Source organism: Stylophora pistillata, chromosome 10 (assembly GCF_964205215.1).
Source record: "Stylophora pistillata chromosome 10, jaStyPist1.2, whole genome shotgun sequence".
In the NCBI taxonomy this organism is placed as follows: Eukaryota; Metazoa; Cnidaria; class Anthozoa; order Scleractinia; family Pocilloporidae; genus Stylophora; species Stylophora pistillata.
Window position 1 is genome coordinate 11,722,113 of NC_142528.1, and position 19,719 is coordinate 11,741,831.

The 19,719-nt window shown below is 37.9% G+C and overlaps 1 protein-coding gene, 1 long non-coding RNA gene and 1 pseudogene across 8 annotated transcripts in view; 2 read left to right on the forward strand and 1 right to left on the reverse strand.

Moving 5' to 3' along the window:
* The first annotated feature begins 101 nt into the window (after nt 1–101).
* Nucleotides 102–3,893, forward strand: LOC148721808 (uncharacterized; annotated as a pseudogene).
* On the reverse strand, nt 3,388–7,211 carry LOC111336084 (uncharacterized). Its single transcript, XR_002695406.2, has 2 exons — nt 6,793–7,211; nt 3,388–4,240 (listed from the first exon to the last, which is right to left on the reverse strand). It is a non-coding gene; the product is annotated as an uncharacterized LOC111336084 (long non-coding RNA).
* LOC111336080 (3'-5' exoribonuclease HELZ2) overlaps nt 4,239–19,719 on the forward strand; it is a 31,268-nt gene continuing 15,787 nt past the window's right edge. For 2 of the 7 annotated variants that reach the window (XM_088734717.1, XM_088734720.1), the window contains exons 1-21: nt 7,315–7,333; nt 7,715–7,796; nt 8,137–8,185; nt 8,496–8,597; nt 8,800–8,836; nt 9,393–9,532; nt 10,388–10,444; nt 11,005–11,175; nt 11,671–11,707; nt 11,820–11,941; nt 12,745–12,792; nt 13,062–13,109; nt 13,332–13,409; nt 13,736–13,790; nt 14,814–14,870; nt 15,220–15,294; nt 15,590–16,375; nt 16,522–16,690; nt 17,291–17,459; nt 18,164–18,289; nt 18,395–18,969. In XM_088734717.1, coding sequence (XP_088590843.1) covers nt 7,756–7,796; nt 8,137–8,185; nt 8,496–8,597; nt 8,800–8,836; nt 9,393–9,532; nt 10,388–10,444; nt 11,005–11,175; nt 11,671–11,707; nt 11,820–11,941; nt 12,745–12,792; nt 13,062–13,109; nt 13,332–13,409; nt 13,736–13,790; nt 14,814–14,870; nt 15,220–15,294; nt 15,590–16,375; nt 16,522–16,690; nt 17,291–17,459; nt 18,164–18,289; nt 18,395–18,969 — 2,942 coding nt within the window. In that variant the 5' untranslated portion in view covers nt 7,315–7,333; nt 7,715–7,755. Of the gene's footprint in view, nt 6,042–7,314; nt 7,334–7,714; nt 7,797–8,136; nt 8,186–8,495; nt 8,598–8,799; nt 8,837–9,392; nt 9,533–10,387; nt 10,445–11,004; nt 11,176–11,670; nt 11,708–11,819; nt 11,942–12,744; nt 12,793–13,021; nt 13,110–13,331; nt 13,410–13,735; nt 13,791–14,813; nt 14,871–15,219; nt 15,295–15,589; nt 16,376–16,521; nt 16,691–17,290; nt 17,460–18,163; nt 18,290–18,394; nt 18,970–19,719 lie in introns of those variants that run through there. The other 5 variants (XM_022942111.2, XM_088734718.1, XM_022942112.2 and 2 more) reach the window with 5 other exon arrangements.

Below are 19,719 nucleotides of genomic sequence, written 5' to 3' on the forward strand. Positions count from 1 at the left end.
TACTATTTTTTGGGTTCAACGCCCCATTTTGCATTCAACACTTTTTGCATTCAATACACTTGGACATCATTCAATGCGATTGCTTCGGTTCAACCTCTTTTTTTAATTCAATGGCACATTTTGCGTTCAACACTTTTCATTTCGTTCAACGCAATTTATTTTCGTTCAACTATTTATTGCACAGCGGTTGACCACTATTGCCTAGTCCTTCTTGATCTCGGTAGTTCACGGAAGGCTGGAACACTGTTTAGGGCGAGGGCCAAAACTAAAGGGCGGACGAGGATTTCAAAAAAGAGATAAAGCAAATCCGTAACAACACGGAGCAAGAAACAGTAAAGGCGATCATGTGCTTCCAAGAACGTGAAATCGGTTGTTTTAAGACCGAAATAAAGAAAAGAAAACGAGCCAAAACGGCTGGAACACTGAACACTAAGAAATGTAGTACGATCGAATCAGCGCGCGTGGCGTAAGCTGACAATGTAACGATCGAGACAGTCAAAAGATAGCTGTTAATCTCCAGGAACAAATCGCTCAGTTCGGCAGTATGATGAAAAGAATAGGAACAACGGAGAATAAAGAATTTGAAAAGTACACACGTGTATTCTCTGACTCCCTAGACAAACATGGGGCAAAAAAACAAATTTCAAAAGCCAAGCGCTGGCTAGCGACTAACAAGCGCAGGGAGCGCAGAAAAGTCAGACGCCAAACACGTTCAACTATCAAAATAGAGGCGAATAAAACGCACACAAAAAAACCTCTCAATAAAGAACTTACAAACAACCAGATTCATTTACTGGCAAAAGGGCTTAAATTTATTCCAACACCCGTTACAAAACAGAAACAGATCAGACAACAACTACTGCGTGACTTTGATCAGTTCGCAAGGAGAATGCGTCTGATTTACATATTCCGAGAGGAGGACAAAAAACTCATCCCTGCCACGTCAAACCTACATGGAGACCACCAATACAAAAATCAGTAGTCCTTGAAAGCTATTTAGAAGAGGTTAAAAGTGACCTTTCAGAGTTAGAAATAACAAAGCCAAAAGACAATTTCCTTACGGTCGAACGCAAGGCGCTCTGGGCCTTGAAACGTGACTCTGTGTTAAACCTCAAAAAGGCCGACAAAGGAACAACAACTGTAGTCAGGAGCAAACGCGACAAAATGTTAGAAGGCCAAACTCTACTAGATAACAAAGATAACTACAGGCCTCTTGCATGACCCATGGTCAAAGAGACGGACCATGAGGTCAGACAACTTATTGCAGACCCCTACAACGGTACTCATATAGACGACATAACTAAAAAATGGCGTTGTCAAACCAGAGTTAGTTCCCTCTACTAACTCTGGTAGAACCCCAAATCCGCCTCGAATATCAAGAATTCTACACCTTAACAAAAATACACAAACCTTCCCCGGTCAGCAGACCAATAGTGTCAGGGTGTGATGGCCCTACAGAGAAACTATCATCATTTGTCGACAAACTCCTTCAGTCGATAGTACAAAAACAAAAATCGTATCTTAAGGATACTACAGACTTCGTCAATCTCACAGAAAAATACGAAAGTCCCGGAGAACGTAATACTTGATTCAATGGACGTTACGAGCTTATAAACAAATATACCACAAGAGGAGGGAATAGACACTGTATGCAGAGTATACGAAATATTCTACAGAAACGGAACTCCTATCCCTACACAACTACTAAAACAAGCGCTTAGGCTAATTCTCCAAGAAAATTCTTTCCAGTTTAATGGAAACCACTACCTTCAAACACATGGTGCGGCTATGGGCACGAAAATGGGAGTCGCCTTTTCTAATATTTTCATGAACAAGGTAGAGAAATCCTTGACAAAAGCCTTTTCAAACTGCTTGTTTGGAAACGTTACATAGACGACATCTTCTCGCTATGGAGTACAAACAAAGCAACAATAGAACGTTTCATTGAAAAAGCAAACAATCGTCACCCAACAGTAAAATTTACAGCTGAAATTTCCGATAAGGAAACAACATTCCTGGACACCTACATCTACAAAGGCGAACGATTCGAAAAAGACGCAATCCTTGATCTGCGTACCCATTTGAAACTGAGACATTTCAGTATACACACTATAGTTCCTGTCACCCACAAGGAGTTAAAAAAAGGCTTCATAAAAGGGGAGGCCCTTAGACTTCTCAGAACAAACTCTTCTCAAACAATATTCGAGGAGAAAATTGCAAATTTCAAAGCGCATTTGCTAAAGAGAGGCCATCCAGAGGACCTCATTAACACAACCCTCTCAGAGGTGAATTTCAAAAACAGGAAATTAGCTCTTCAACAGAAACAGAAGACGAACCAGCGAATCTTGCCTTTTGTAACACAATACCAACCATCAGTGCCAAACCTAAAGCAAATTCTCCTGAGACACTGGCATTTGATAGAAACACAACCACAGTGAGGCGTGAGTAGTCCAGTGGTCAGTGCGCTGGACTCTGGGTCAGATGGCCCGCGTTCAAGTCCTGGCTGGGGCTTGACGTTGTGTCCTTAAGCAAGACGCTTCACTCACTTTGCTTCGTCTTCTCGGATAGGACGTAAATCCGGAGGTCCCGTCTCCTGCACCTATCAATTAGTTAATTTCGGCAGGGGACGTTAAAGAACCCACGAGATTACAGTGATGTGGTCTGGCCTGTTTACTGGGAAAGGGGAGTGGGGCATCTGTTTAAATTTATCCTTTATTAATTGTAAACTGCCACCGGCAGTCTGGAAAAGTCCCTCGCACAGTGTTGTAAAGCGCATTAGAGCATTTACATGGAAATGCGCTATACAAATCGATCTATATCATTATTATTATTATTATTATAACCACTACTGAGCGAAATATACAAAAATCCGCTCCTCGTATCTTACAAAAGAGGACGGTCGCTCAGATATACTCGTGAAGGCCAAACTTTGAATAGGCTGTTCTAAACACACGCTGGGGAGTCGTGTAGGTCTGTCAACCCCATTTTACATTTTCACAAGCTCGGAAGCTTCTCCAAGGCAAGATGACAACTTCGAAAGATATGAGCGATCCATTATTTTGTCCTGACAACTACTCGTTGTTTTTTTTTCAAAATGGCGGGCTAGAAAGGCAAGCGAGAAATCTGTGAAGACTGGGGAAGATCAAAGAGTTCTTTCGGTCAACCGCTGTGCAATAGATAGTTGAAGGAAAATAAATTGCGTTGAACGAAATAAAAAGTGTTGAACGCAAAATGTGCTATTGAAATAAAAAGAGGTTGAACTGAAGCAATCGCATTGAATGATACCCAAGTGTATTGAATGCAGAAAGTGTTGAATGCAAAATGGGACGTTGAACCCGAAAAATAGTATGCTAAACATAAATTTACGCGTTGAATTAAACTAAACTCTTTGAATTGAAATATCCATTTATTGAATATTGCTACAATTGGCTTGCCATATTGGGATGTAATTAGTTTAGAACAAGGTTTGTCCGTCCTCGACCAAAGAAAGGTCGTTGAAAGACTAACATATTTTTAACGACCCAAAACTTCCGATAAGGGCACACAAATTGTTTGCTTGGTCACAAATTAAAATAGTAATGTTGTAAAAGAAAGTGTTTTGAGAAAGTCTTCCCGAGTGTCTGTTTATGATCTTTTTTTTTGGAAACCGTCTATGGTTTTACCATTAAAAATAATTTTTAATACATCTTTTTATCTCTTCGATTGAAAGAGAATTTCTCTGATCTACCAGCTTCAATCGCACAAGAAATAAGAAATGTAACTTGTATTATTAATGTATTCCAGGGGGTACAATTACGATATCATCAAACGAAGTAGTTAGAATTATGATACGATTATTTTTTTTACTAATTTGTATTTCCTAATCCAGTAAAAAAATTATTATTCAACAATCATTTGTTATTCAAAGTAACATTTGACAGAAGATACACCGCTCTCTCTCATTACCAAGTGTGCTCCAACAAGCTTAAGATACTGGTTAAAAAGATGTCATAATTTCAGATGCAAATAAGACCAATTTGCTGAGTTAATGGTAATATTCTCACAATCGCAAAAAATCTGAAAAAAAAACCAAGCGCGCGGAAATTGATCTACTTGATATTTCAAATAGTATAGGACAAAAATGCTGGCGTCAGCAGTCACTTGACAGTCCTTATTGTCATCTTGTCAAGTGCTTCACTTCTGCTTACTTGGCTGTGAAGTCTCCATCAATTTTTAATCGTATTTGCTTGTCCATTTAAAGCTGAAAGGTAAATTTAGATCTCAGCCTTGTTTCCTTGTTTAAATATAGACTATTTGACAAAAGAGCTCTGTAATTTAAAACACCACAATTCAACTCTAGAACTCCTTAAACGTATACCAAAATTCAACTCTACGAGCTACTTCACGTTGATCAGGAGGTCTCTCTCTACCAGATTCTAGTATCAGACCTTTTGTGATTAACGAAACGTTAACTCGGTTTGTTACGGTATCTCCTTCCTTGTTAGTTTTGAAACGCTATTTATTTCTTTTGTGCTTTAGATTATTGCTTAACAGCCTATTGTCTATGCTTAGTTAATGTTTATCTACGTCACGGTTTATTTTTGTCGATTACTGTAATTGGTGTGAAACTGTTATGCAATTTATGTCAGTCATTCGCTCATATTACGGGCTGGCTAGAAAAAAAGCACCATTTTCGATAGCTGGCAAGAGGTCGTGCGCTCCGCTACTGTAGAATTGTTTTGGTCTACTCCGCTACCCGAGCGTTTCAAGTACGCCAGGGGCTCTACCAAAGTAAGTTACCTATATTGTTTTACGCTCGATTTAGTTTATCATTTCCTTTATTATTAGTCCAGTTTATTTCAAAAATAGGTCATTGTGCTGTGTCATCATTGGTAAGTCGATTGATTACCTTCGTTTCGTTTTCTGTTACCTTCTAGTTCGAACACATAATTCAGTCTACCGCATTTGCTATCGCAATCACACCAAGTATTCAGCAACTATACCTAGTTTATCACTACCCGGCTAAGTTCCATTTTTGTATCTTATAAAATTAAACACTTTGGATTGTTACACGTGGTGCTTGTGCGTTCGTTTTGGGGCTCTATGTACCACAGGAGGCCCACACAAGCGGCTGTCTGGTCGTTTGTTTGAAATATAAAGAAATGTATGGGAAAATATTGAAGAGTCGTAATATCGTAAACTTATATCGAGGAATGTCTATGTTAGGCTCAAAATAAATTTAAACCTACCTCAATATCTACTTAGAACGAAATTGCACCGACTTTGGGAAAGAGTAAGTTACCATTTTCTAACAGCCGGTGTTGCATCTCTTTTTAGTTATCTTAGTTCTGATTTAAAGTTTATTTTTCACATTTTTCAACGCGACTTGTCCATAATTAATGTCGGTATCCTTATTAATTGCTGGCACGTTTGTGTTTCATTTAATACGGTTGTGGTTTTCAATGTGAAAGATGTGATGACTGAAAATATGACCTTTACATATGATGCTCTTGTCATATGTTTGCCGCGACGTGTTTGTATCCATCGGTTTATTCTAAGTACTAGTGTTTTCAGATCATTTCCGGTTACCTGTAGTTTTTCCGGGAACTGCTGAATATGTAAATACACAGGAAAATTCGTATCAGTTCCGAGAAAATGGACGATTCCTTGAATCGCAAGAGTTTGAAAAATTTCTCTTCGTCACAAACGTAGTTGCACAAATATGATATCGTTTGGGCATTTGGGTCGTGAAAACTCAGACCAACGTTTCTTCAATAAGATTCAGGTACACAGTTGGTGAGTGTATTCGTAACGCAGCCAGTGGATAAGGTAAACAAATTTATTCAGGTGATTGATAATTCTTCTCAGAAAAGCAATATTTTAAATTTTCCGAGAATTGGCTTTTGTGACGTAAGAGTCTATGCAGTTCTACCTTACCGTGACGAAATTTAAATCCACAGATATGTATAAATCTCTGATCTCCCAAGAGTTTTCGTCTCTATTTTGAAGCACCGAGCAAAGATAGTTATTTTATGCAGTAAAGTGCGATCGATGAATTCCAAGTAAGTAGCAAACAGAGATGATTGACCTCTCAATCAAATGACGAATATTTAAGTTTTAGCGTCTGAATGTTATTGAGACATTTACATTTCATGCTAAAACGGCAAATTGTGGCTTGTATCCTCGCTGGCGATACGTTCTTAAGACTTGCAAACGAATTGACCAAGAGATACTACGAGAATATAGTTTTGTCTGAAAGAAAATTAGATTCATTATTCAACTTCGTTATTGAAAAGCTGACTCGACAGATACCACTTCCTCATCGAAAGATTTATATTTTGGGGCGACACCGTGTTCTACTTTTATCGACACTGTAACATTATTATGTTTATGTACATTTGTCATATTGACAACTTTTTCTAGTAGACTACATCCATTCATGGTGTCTTCACTAACCAAATTCAACTCCATGAGAAGAGCAAACCAACATGCTACTACATACATACATACATACATACATATACTACATACTTTATTTGAACAGCTCCTAGGGCTCTTCCGCCGTCAATGCTAACAACTAAATACATGAATATATCATAATATGCTAAAATTAAAAATTACAAATTTAAAAAATAATTATAGACTTTAGCCTTAAACTTTTTTACGTCAGAGGTTTCACGATCGCTTGTACCATAATAATAGTGATTATGTACGAAATACCAAATTGTACTTTACAAGTATTGATCCCAATAAAAGCCAAGAACAGAAACAGAATATTTAACGGAAGAGCTAAGCTCAGATATTTAACCTTACTATTCAAGTTTCTTCTGTCATTATCCTCATCCAATTCGCTATTGTTAGCGCCACTTCGAAGTTTTTAACGAGCATTCTTGATGTTTTCAGCAAGTGAGGTGTTCATCTCAGCATTATAGTTTGTTGTTAAATCGGCTGTCACAGTTTTGCCAGTATTTTCGTAGTTTGAAGTCTCATTTGTTATCTCGTGAGAACTAGTATGAACTTTCCACATTTGGCTAGCTTTCAAGCTAGAGAGCTCGTGGACCAAGCCATTCTGAAAACGCTCGACATCCTTTAGCTGGGCCTACCACGAACGACGTGTGTGTTTGTATATGAGATGGGCGTATCAGACAGGAATCTTTGCAAAGCGGTCTTCGCGAAGCACAGTATTCTGTAAATTATGTTGCTTACGAAGAGCGAGCACATGATAACACAAGCTGTCGCACTCTCATCCCCAGTTTCCGCGGTTTACGCAAGGAACGCCTGGGACCATGAACCCCCTTTTGACGACCAAGAACGGCTTGCATTTTAAGACTCGAACTTTCCTACAGAAGCCCGAGTAATAAAAACAGCTAAGTTTTCATAAGAACAGCGAAAATACCTTTGTTATCTCAGATGCCTTTGTTGTCTCGATGTCGTGAAACAACATATCAGTTGTAGGTGCTGTCAATTAATCAGTGCGTGAGTGGGAATGAGCTGAGCTGACTTTGATCTGCCGATAACGCTCTCTATAGACATATTTTGGGGCTTAAACACCAAAATCAAACGTGGGCCCTTACCCTATCTCTCAGTGGCAGACTGGACTCGACATCAGATGATCACTCTTGTTCAGTATCAAAAATACATGCTTGCTGTTGATTAAGATTCATAAGTTCTTAGCTACCTCACTCTTATAGATTCAACAAAAACTCATGCAGTTTCTACCTCGTTTACCGCACAGTTAGCAAAAACAATCTGGGAAACTAAGATTAACATTTCGTCATGCCTCGTGGTAAAAGACGCAAAAATAAAGAGAAAGAGAGGTAAAGTGTTGTTATTCATTCTGTTATCAATTTTGTTAGATCAATGAATTGGTGATATATTGATAGAGACTTGCATATATAAATAAATTCTCTTTGGCATGTTTTGGCTTCACCGAGTTGTTGTTTTGCATGATCAACCTTGCATGCCGCAGTTTACCTACAATAGATTATTTTAAAGGTGTTAAAACCATTTAGGAATGGTCGAGTTGAGGAACAAACATGCAAATGAAATGAGACCTAAGGAATTAGTCCAGTGACATAACTAAATTTACCACAGTCTATGTCATGTCATAATCAACACTCTGGGTATAAATCTAACTATTCTAATACGTATCACTAGAAGCGTGAACTCACCGCAGCGACCAGGAGATGTGGTACCACTTCAGGCGGTGAGTTTTATTTTCGTTGGTCAGTCTTCATGTTTATATCACTTAATATTGCACAAACTTTGTGTAAGCACACATGAGTGCTGAGCTCCATTAAACTTAACTCATACAGGTAACTTGAACTTCAAGGTAAAGATATTCAAGCCAGTTTAATTTGATTCTCTCTTGCTTTGGCGTAGAATAAATTGCTCTAAAAAAATTGACATTCAGCAATCGTACAGTTTCATTGTCTAAGTTCTTTGGAACTCTAAATGTTTTGCTCATGAGAAGATCCTTAAAGTTTAAAAAAGGAGGCGTCATTGATTACCTACAGGACACACCTACAACCTTGGTAAATATACATCAAAACAGCTCTCAAGATATCCAGCATAGAGTGATGGCCATGATGGAAAGAGCAATGTTTTTCCTTTTTTGGGTAAGAACTCCCCTCCGCTATATATTTTCAGACATTTATTATCATGATCATAATTACTATCATTATCAATATTAATACTATCATTATTGTCATTATCATTGTTATTGATATATAAAATACTCCTTCCCCATCAAAACCCCTAAGATGAAGGAGAAATAAGGTTAAACTGAAATGGTTAAATATTTCTTCTTCAATCATGTAGGGAAATCATGAGTTATCTTTTAAAGAAAGTGAGGCAGGTAATGACACACATTTTGACTTGGCTAGCCACACTTATTTGTGGTCTACAATACATTTTATGATTTAACGTTTCCCTATAGAGCTGTCAGTTCACATGGTTACAGGTCATTTTTTTAAACCGACAGTAAATATACTTACACATCCACTTGGTATTTTGTAAATATGATCACTTAATATACTGCATCCTTCCCTATTCATGTTCAAGATAAGGCCTTTCAAGTGTAAGTCACAAGCTGCCCAACATTTGAATCTATTATTTTAAACTTTCATGATCTATCAATGATGACTTGAGATGGCAACAAATGTTATTGTATGTATTTGAATCTATTATTATTATTATTATGCATTTGAATCTATTATTTTAAACTTTCATGATCTATCGATGATGACTTGAGATGGCAACAAATGTTATTGTATGTATTTGAATCTATTGTTATTATTATTATTATTATTATTATTATGCATTTGAATCTATTATTTTAAACTTTCATGATCTATCGATGATGACTTGAGATGGCAACAAATGTTATTGTATGTATTTTTGTTCCACATCAGCTCTAAATCTGAGCAAAGAGGAAGGTTTCCAAGACGGAATTTGTCGTGCCACCTTGCTAATGTTAATCACCCTCGAGAGAAAAGGTGATATTACAGCGGCTTTTCTGCTTGCTGTGTCCTTAAAGGCGACGCATTTCGAGGTAAATACAATATTTTATACAAGGATTACTCTTTACAAGCGTTTAAATCGAGCCGCACCTACACTAGTTAGAATTTCTCCTAATAAATGTCCCTTTTACAATCTACATTTGAAGTTTGACAAATTTTACCTTACTAAGTTCCTCTTGAACAAGGAGACTGGTGTGAGATAACTTGTCATCGAAACGTTTTGCCGCTTTTATGCGTGCAGTGTATGACTTGGCAAAGACCATACCCATACACCTGCTCAGGAGAATGAAGAGGGCTGAGGATAAATTCTAGCTCTGAGAATTTCCCTGTCAAGTATCCTTGATGAATTTTCTGCGGTGATGTATAGAGCCTATTGCAAGTGACCACATAACATCTTGTGTTCTTTTGGCATGCAGAGATTGATAATCGATAGGCCAACATTTACATCACAAATGTTCTTTATTTAATTGGAAAAAAAGGGAGTGAATAAATAGATAGATCAAATATATAAAGAAACGAGTCAAATATTCCCTGAGAGCTCTTATTTTTAACATTTTTTTCTTTTTGAAAGCTTTGTAACTCAAGTATTAGGCAACCTTGTGTATCTCCCCGGTATAGATATTCTTGATCCACTAACCTGAACAAGAAATAAGGTTTTAAAAATGGTCTTAAAGCTTTAACTCTGTGTGTGCTTGTGCATATGTTACCCTACTGAGCACTATTTATGTTGAAGAATTGAACTATGTGCTCGACTTTCTCTTATACAAAATACATTCATGCTTGAGGACCTTCTGAAAGTAACGACGCTCAGCCGATAATGGCTGACAACCAAATTGATATCTAGCATGATCCTATTTATTACTCTCCCTTCTCGTTTTATATTTCAGGTTGCAAAGCCTCACGTTAGAAGACTAAGAGAAATTTTAAAAAGAAGTATCAGCCAGGTTTCTTTACCATAAATGAGAACTTCATAAATAGCGTTCCCTTGTAATAATAAGTGACTCTTCAGTTTTAATAGCTTTATGGGGAGGTTCATCTATACTTACTGGCAGGAAACTACTGACTTGCTGAGTCGATTGATACACTGCCCTGGTAGCAACCCCACTTCCTCATGCTCTACATTTAGATGAAGAACTTTTGGCGAACTTATAACAATTTTTCCTTTGCGTACCATACGTCTACTCGCCAGTAGACAATTATCATCATGTACAAACCTGGAACCGTCTGTAAATCTTTGAGCTACATATAGAGCTATCAAGGGAGCTAAGAAGAAAACCTCTGGTTAACTTTGCTTTAAATTTCTAGTATTTAAGACTACTATCTTAATATTTAGGAAATAATTTTATTTAATAACGTAATCGAAGAATTATAATTCAATTTAATTATGTCGAGTGAAAAAGAAAACGCTGTTGTTGTTGTTGTTGTTGTTGTTGTTTCCGATTGTTGATCTGTAAGATACTAAGTAATTGCCTTTTTCATGACTTGTTTTCTTTTTGTTTCGCAGAGCTTTAAACTAGCAAAGGACTTAAGGATTGATCTTATGTCCTCTGGAATCGCACTTTTCAAAAATGGCGCATTTAGGGAAGCTGTTGAACATTTCATTGAAGTTGTTCGCGTTTTCAGTGTGTTCAATCGTGATCCTCATTTTTATCTAGCCAGATGTCAACTTGAATTGGTGGGTTTCGATGATGCTGTTTCTAAATTTCCTTTGTAGCTTACAATGGATTCGTTTATCACATTTTAATTTTTTGTGGCATGTCTATTTTTTTCCATAGTTAGTGATCACGTAGTCTTCCAATCACAGCTGTTCATTTTCAACTTTCAGGGGACCACATAAAGGTTCAGTTAGTGCTTTTCACTTTAAGGAGCAGTGAGCAACAAAGTTTCAAGATAAAGAGGAAGGGGAATTGAGAAACTACCCACTGAAATCTGATGGATTTTTTAGTTTCAAATGCACGCTATCAGACCGAAAATTGGAGTTTCTTTTTTAATATTCCTATTCAATAATACTCATATATCAACCTATATACCAACTGTCGTGGCTTCCCATCTCCCTCCCCCCTTCCCTTTCAAGTCGCACCTTCCCTGATTAAAAAGCAGAATTTAAAGCCGTCTGCGGTAACAGCCACGCCCTTTTTAAATTGAATTTATTCCGTTTATTATCCCAAAGGGTGAGAGCTTCAAAGCGAAGGAAAACTGCCAGAAAGGTATGCATCTTGTCGCTCGATTCAATGTGTGATCTCTGTAATATAAATATAAAATAATATAAAAGCCCTCTTCCATACCTCTCGATTACAACCTATACTTGTCTTCTGGCAGTATTACAACATCACCCTGATGATGACGAGGCAAGAAACCTTATGGAAAGCATTGATGCCACTATCCCAAAACAGAATAAAGATCAGAAGGGCACAAAAAAGAAAAAATCAACGTTAACAGCGGTGAGCATTACCTTTGGGTAAAGAGATTCGTTAATCTCCTGTGATTTTGTGAGGTTGTCTGCCAGTCAGTCAGTCATCATCAAAAAACGAAAAGGTTGGCTGAGTCTAGGTCACTCAGTCTTATCCCTCCAATGAGAGCATGCAGCCATCACTTAGATAAAAAGTCCGTCAGTCAAGGGTTCAGTGTGACAACCATTACGAATTTACCTCGAATTTAAGAGTAGCTGTAAGCTAATATCTTCGAATGATTAAAATGAAGTAAAGGGATTAAGCTAAACTAGAATAAATGAATAGTGATACATTAATGAAGATAAATATTTACATATGAACATTATTTAAATATTATCATACTACTAAATTCAGTATAGTTACACAAACTAGTCATACTGAAGTATTTGGTGCCGAAAGTCTGGAAAATTGGAAGTTCTAAAGGTGTCCGGGAGAGAGTTCCATAAGTTAGCAGCTGAGTAAGTGAAAGAGTGAAGGCCATATGTTGTAGTTTTAGGTTTTGGAAGGAAGAAGATGTAACTACCACGTAAGTTATAGGACGTAGATATAAACGTAAACATATCATTTAAATATCCTGGATAGTTAGTAAATAATAAACTCTTGTACAATATGATTAGAAAGTTCTGTAGGCATCTGACTTGAAGAGATTTTAAGTTGACCTTATCCATCTGATTGATGGTCTGTCAGTCAGTTCATCTAGATCTGCCAATCAAGTTGAAGAGGATTTTAATTTCATAAATGATCAATCGATAAGAACGTTCACTTTTAAGTAAAATCTTATATTTCATCTTCAGGTATCTGACGCTCCATCGCCTGTTAAAGTTGTTCCAGATAAGAAACCGGTACGTGTTATGGTGATAGACCAGAAGTACTGCAAATAGTTAGAAATTGGTAATATGAAAACTAGTGGCTTCAGGTGATTTCACAAGGTCGCTATGCGAATAGTGATAGTTGTTGATTGTGAAGTCTTATTCTTTGATTAAAGTGAAACAATGTGACTTCTCAATTTTTGGCTTATCCTAATAAATAAGGGCTAAACCATGATTTATCTGCGTTCCCTGGATCATGTAGGATGAAGATTTTAATAGATACTGCCCTTTAATGAAACTAGGCTATGAACAGAAGACAAAAAAAGTGTGAAGAACATCGCCGAATGAAAGTAAGTAGTTGTTGTTGTTTTTTTTTTCGATCGCTATTTGTTCTGTAGTCTTATGGAGTGTATAGAGCTACGTCTCTAAGCTTCCCATTTTCTGACCCTAGGCAACAAAACTATTCCAAAAGAATCTGTTGAACCACTGGTGGCTAAATGATAGACCGTTAGACTGACCGACCGATTAAGTAATTGACTGACGTATTGATTGACTGAATTTTTTTTCCTTAGGAAGTGGAGGAAATTGGCATTGAAATCAAGCATAGAATAGAAATAGATAGTGAAAGTAAAGGACAGAAGCAAGACGGGGTTAGTCTTTCCTAAACAGATGTCCTTATGTTATTATTAATAGTTAGCTAGTAAGTGGCACATGCATCCATCATATTATAGCTCTTCACTGTTACAGTATGGATTTGGTACGTATGTTCAGTTGGCTACCATTTGGGAGGATTTGCCCTTTTCTATGGCCCTTCAACTTGACTTAGTCTTGGCTGTTGGTTTTTTTCCGTTTCCTTGTACTCTCCTAAGAATAATCTTTTACAAAAGAAAAGAAAAGCTCGCGATATTCTCAATCCAGGCCAAATTTATTATATGGTGATAGGTATTTTACTTTTCTATTCATTTTTTCACCACAGAAAGAGAGTGCCTTGGATGAAGAAAAACTACTTCCCTCGTACGATGTAAAATCAGGTGAAAATCGTTCGAAACTAGCTGTAGCTATTCATATCTGTTTAGTTCGATGATAGTTAAGTACCACTATCTGTTTTCCTAGGTTGTTCCCTTAAGGCTGCCTACTTGATTTCTAATGGCAATTGAGTTGAGTGGAGTGCAATTTGGTCTGAAATCATACGAGTGATTTCAAACTCGAACGAGTGCATAACGCGAGTTTGATTTGAAATCACAATTTGATTTCAGACCAAAATTTCAGGACATGAGGTTGTGAATTATCACTTTATTGCACCCTTTTTTAAATCCCACAATTCAGTCGCTAAAATACGGGATTTCTCAGTGAGTAGAAATAGTTTATTGATCTAAAACTGAGCTGTAGGATAAAAAGTTGCAAAAGCTGTCTTTCATTTTCCTTCAACATTATTGGCTTCTTTAAATAAACCTTGAAATCTGAGTGGTTGTCGCGTTAAAGTAAAGATTTCTTATTGGCTGGGAAAATATGCGATTAAGAGCAAAAAAGGCTGCGATTTGGGAAAAAACTGCTCCAATGAGAGCTAATCAGATTGCAAGGATTACCAGTGATTTCAAATGGATGTAATAAATTCATCTAGTATTTGTTAATTTATTGACCCTTTTTCGGATAGTAGTATGGTAGCTTCCGGGAACACCACTCAGCTAAATCAAAACGTTTTTATTCACTTTCGGTGTCATCATTCAAGGGTATAGCAGGAGGGGGCAGAAAAAAAATTTGGCTAAACGGCTGCATAAGTCTTTTGGGGTCAAGATTTTGAATCCTGTCAGAGCCTAAAAGTTGTTCGCGCATTTCTTTAACAACTGGTCAAGTCAGAGAATGAAAGGAGATGTGAAATATTTGTCACGAGCAGGAGCCAGATAAGGGTCTGAATTACCTTTTGAGTCTTAGCCTGCTCCGATTACTTGTTCGAATAACTTGCTACTTTAATCACTGGCATATGATTGCAATGCTATTAATTGTTTTATCGTGAATTTAAATTTTGCAATTGTTTGTTTGTTATTGTACAAAAGCTATGGAAGCGACAAGTTTTAAAAGAATCAGTAGTGATGAAAAGCCTAATCTTCAGGGTACGTATACTGTAATTTCCAATAATTATATGTCGCAAACCTGTCAGGAATGCGCACCAAAGTTCTTCGCAGATTTTTTATATCTAATTATTTAACCGTTGATGTGCTGTCCATAACATAACTATTCTGTAGATTAAGCTGTAACTGGTAGTTCTGATGATGTTCAAACAGTCACTCTGAGTGTTATGATTTTTTTCTTTTACTTAATTCATCACAAGACTGGTGAAAATTTAACTCGCCTAAGTCATTTTTCTCTTCCTTCGTGTGACATCAGCACTTCTTCAATTAGGAAGAAAAGGTAATTTAGGCATACAAAAAAAGTCATATAATCTTTTTTTCCTTTTCTCAGCTGCCATTGCATCAGGCGCAAGACCAAAACAGCGAAAAGTCAGCGAAAGATCTAGAACGTCCAAGGTTGCCACTGGTGAATATTGATGAGAAATAGATTCTCCCGTTTCCTCTTGCTTTTGAAACATATAATCATAAATACGAGCGAGTGGTTTTATAAAAAAAAAATATGTAAAAGACCCATTGAACTAGTTAAACGAATGGTTTACGGGGCTGGGGTCGAGAGTTGTAAATGATGTGGTCGAAGTCTAAACGCCAGCTCTCTAATTAGTTACTTCTTGTTCACGCTTAGAAATTTATCTACTGAGCATATTAAGATAGACAGGACATAACTGGCCATCACTTTATTGTCATAACTTATCTTTGAACAGCTGAAGGCGATAAAGGTCGTAAAAAGAACCCCAAGGCCATGATACATCAAGAGTCCTCAAAAGGCCAGAACACGAGCTCAGCCGTCGGCGCCATCGGGCATTGCAAAGACTGGAACTTAAACATTTACCGAGGACAAAAGCAGAAGGAGGAAGGGCAGGTAAATGAAAGCCAATGGAAAGCGACGAAAGCCAGGCAGACATCCAGAAAAGACTGCTCAACTCAAGGTCGTGCTAAAGCAGCAATAGTAAGTACCCTCTCCACCAAAGCTAATTCAGAAACATCTGTCGTAACGAAACCCTCAAAATCTCAATGGGAACGTCTTGAGGAAATTTCTCCTTTGCAAATTCATCGTGCCTTACAGTTCGGAAAGGCTTCGGAAGAAGGGCCTCTGACAGCAAAGACAGAGAGTACAGAAAAAGCAGCTCAAAGCGTTACCCCTGACACATTGTGTAACAATAGATCAGGTCAGTCGACAAAGATGCTTCCAGAGGGTGTGTTTACCATGTGCGCACACTTTCTGCAAGATAATAGAAGAGGGCGAGCCTTCCAGCGTCCGAAACTTTGTCTTAGGTGTTCAAAGGATTCGTCAAAACATTTCTACGGAGTTTGGAGAAGTTCCAAAAAAGAATGGCAAGTAATGAGACCTTATCCAAATGAGGTGAGCTCGAAAACTCCTTTCCGACCATGTTGGTACTTCATTGAGGGCCTTAAGTGTCGAAACGATCCTTGTACTTTTGCCCATGGCCAGAAGGAGCTACAGTTTTGGACTATGGAAAGAAAATCAGGTAGGTTAACAGTTCATGCTAAACATTGCCTTATGTTCAATGAAATCTCCTCAGTAATATTCTTCCCGTATCGTTATAAACGAATAAATTGTTTCAATTTAATTCCATGCATTACTTTTGACTCCACGTTGATATTTTCGTCGCAGACCAAGTCTCCTTTCGAAAGACCTCTATGGTTCAAAAGACGCAAAGCAAAGATTATCTCGCAAACTTGGCTAACCCTCGGGAACGACTTGAGGAATCGTCCATCATTCCTAGTCACCCAAGACCTCCTCCAACAAAAGTTTACCCAGGGAAATTTCAATTGTGTAAATGGTAAGTCGAATACACATCTCTATCGACAGCATACAGTTAAACGTTGAATATGATGCTATAAATTTTGCAAGTGCTCCGTTTATTTTCAGCAACGGTGAATGGCAGGATTTACATAAGAGAAGATCAACTGAACTTTTTTTTCCGGAATCAAAACTAAAGATTGACATGTGACCTTGACAACTCACTCCTTCTGTTGCACGTTAACACTCTATGAACCGTCGTAGATCAAAGCTTTCCTTGCTCTCTCTCGTATTTGTCTCTTTTGCTTAATACAAGTTGGAGGAAACCTCCAACAATTGTTCAGGATCTTGTAAAGTCCGTTGTCAACTTTCCTCCAACTGAGACACCGTTATTCCATTAAGGGCCTGCTTCGTAATTCTCGGGTCTAGATTCAAAACAAGTTTCAGGCCTTATTTTTAATACTACTCAAGTAATGTTAACCTCATTACTGCAAAGATCGCTTTGATATTCATTTCTTAATCCGCAGTCCCTAGATATCGTTTTCATATATTCACAGTTAGTGACAGTCTTGAACAAACTAGTATTGGCGAAAGGTAACTCTCTCTCACTGAGTCGTTTTTTTAATTGAATTCTTCAAAGGTGGAGTTCTGGTGAGCGGTGTAGATATGGAAAATTTTGTACCTATGCTCACGGAGAAGAAGAACTGAAGTCATGGATGGAATACAATGATGAGGGCCAGGAAAATGAAAGTGACGAGGAACAAACCACGGAGAAAGCAGAAAGGGATGAAGCCATACCAAGAAGCGAGGTGCCTCTATCAACACTATCATTGTCATTGTCATCTTCTTTGTCACTCTCGATGTCGTTGTCGCTGTCCCTTTCCCTGTCACTGTCGCTGTCACTGTCGTCATCGCTGTCGATGCCGCTGTTGTTATCGTTGTCCTTGTCACTGTCACTGTCACTGTTACTGCCATCGTCTTTGCCATTGTCATTGCCATTTTCGTCGTTACTGTTACTGGTAATCCTCTGTCGCTGTCCCCGTCCTTGTCACTGTCTCTGTCGTTGTTATTGCCTTTGTCTCTGTCAGAGCCGTTGTCATTGCCACTGTCATTGCCACTGTCATTGCCATTGTCATCGTTAATGCCGCTGGTTTTGTCTGGCATACTTCACGATACTGCTATTGCATAAGTGTTTACGAAACTGACCAGCACAATATAACTTCGTAATTTGAAAATGTATATATAAAGTGAGAATTCTAATTGCGCAATTGCCATTTGGAAATTAAGACAACACGAGAATGTCGAAACATGTCTTTGTCTCCCTCCGTCCAAAAAAGTAAAAACGGGTGGAGTACAGACAGCATGGTCAAGTAAACCAATAACCCTCATTTGCATATTCTTTAAAGGTTCGCTTTTAAAACTTATCGAACATAGTCTTTTTAAATTCTAATGATTTTTAGTGACAAACTGGCTCCAATCAACTCAATAACTACTCATTTCCTCTCCTCGGTAGATGGTTTATAGCCTCCCTGGTGTCACAGTCTCTTGCAATAATGACCCAGTGGTGAAGATCGTACTACCTGATGATGATGACGGCGCCAGCTGTAAACTTTACTGGATATTTTCTGTCACATTTGAGGTAAAATAACTAATAACGAAATGCGCAATAATGCATTGTCGCTTTGATTACTATTACTTTGATTATCATGATTTTCAATAAATGTTTTTTTTTAATCGTAATCAGATAAGTGAAGTTGGAAAGTTGCGCGAAATTGACCTCCTTCATCGCTATCACGAGTACTATCGGCTAACTGAGGTTAAAGGTTTTGTAAACAACGAATGCATTTTCCATGAGTTGCCTAAACAGCGTTGGTCTTACTCCATTCCTTGCGATTCTGATGAGAGAGAGGGCCGTATGGAAGTAGTCATCACCGTCTCCTTCAATACCACAAAGCTCAATCAGACGTTTACACAGTGCCTCAGGTTTGACTTTGGGAAAAAACCGTACTTATTACAAGGTTTAAACGTGGACATAGCAAAAAGGGATGCCCTGAGGGGAATCTCAGAGATACGACAGCAACTCAGGCTGGATCCCATTGTGTGGACAGAAGGGTCAATAGACATCGTACCTTGGCCAAAGACTACTGACACGGGGGATCATAATGTGCTGTTGCTGGAGAAATACCGACTGCCGGAGAGAATTGAGAATGTCATTTCGTTGCAAATAGTCGAAAGAGGCCTTAGCATGGAAAACTACAAACGAGTAATGCATCAACTGTTGTTCACGGAGGAGCTTTTCAGGAAAAAGGCTATTTCAAGGTGTGTTCAAATAGACGAGACGAACTTTGTATTTCTTACGTCATGAAATCCCTTTTTGAGATAGCCAGCAAGGGCGTACCCAGACTTTAGAACAAGACGAGACAAGTTTCGGGTCTGGCATGCCTCCCCGAGAAAATTTTGAAATCTAGAGGCTCAGAAATGCTCTTTCAAGCATTTTCCGAGGCACTTTTCTTTAGAAAAGTCAATCTTGGGCAAGTGTGGAAGTTCACTTTGTGCAAGAGAAAGAAAAGGAAAAGGCCAAACTCAAGACGAGGTAATTGCCTCGTCTTGCCTCATGCTAGCTAAGGCCCTGGCCATACAGTTTTGCTTATTCCTTTCCTTTGCCAACCCTGTTTCGGTATTTGAAAAACTAAAAAATAGGGATGTTTAGGCCTTTTCTCAGTTTTGCGGGCGGTGCTAACACAAAATGACGCCAACAGCTTTTGACTATGCCCAAAATATGTCTAAAACATAGTTATCATTATCTTGAAAAACTGTTGTCATTATCATCAACATTTCTTATCATTATTATCATTTAAAAAAAAAGTTATTAAAATCTGTTTTTGTGGCCGCAATTAGTTTATCCCAGAGGAAATGAGTACAATAATTTCGGTTTAGCAGTTTTATCATTAAAATCAACAATCGATCCATTTACTGCATTCATTCAGACATTTTTTATTTTGCTTGCAATCACATCGGCTCATAGGTCGATAATTAGTTGCTGTTTTGGAAATGAAGTCTCCTCCTTCT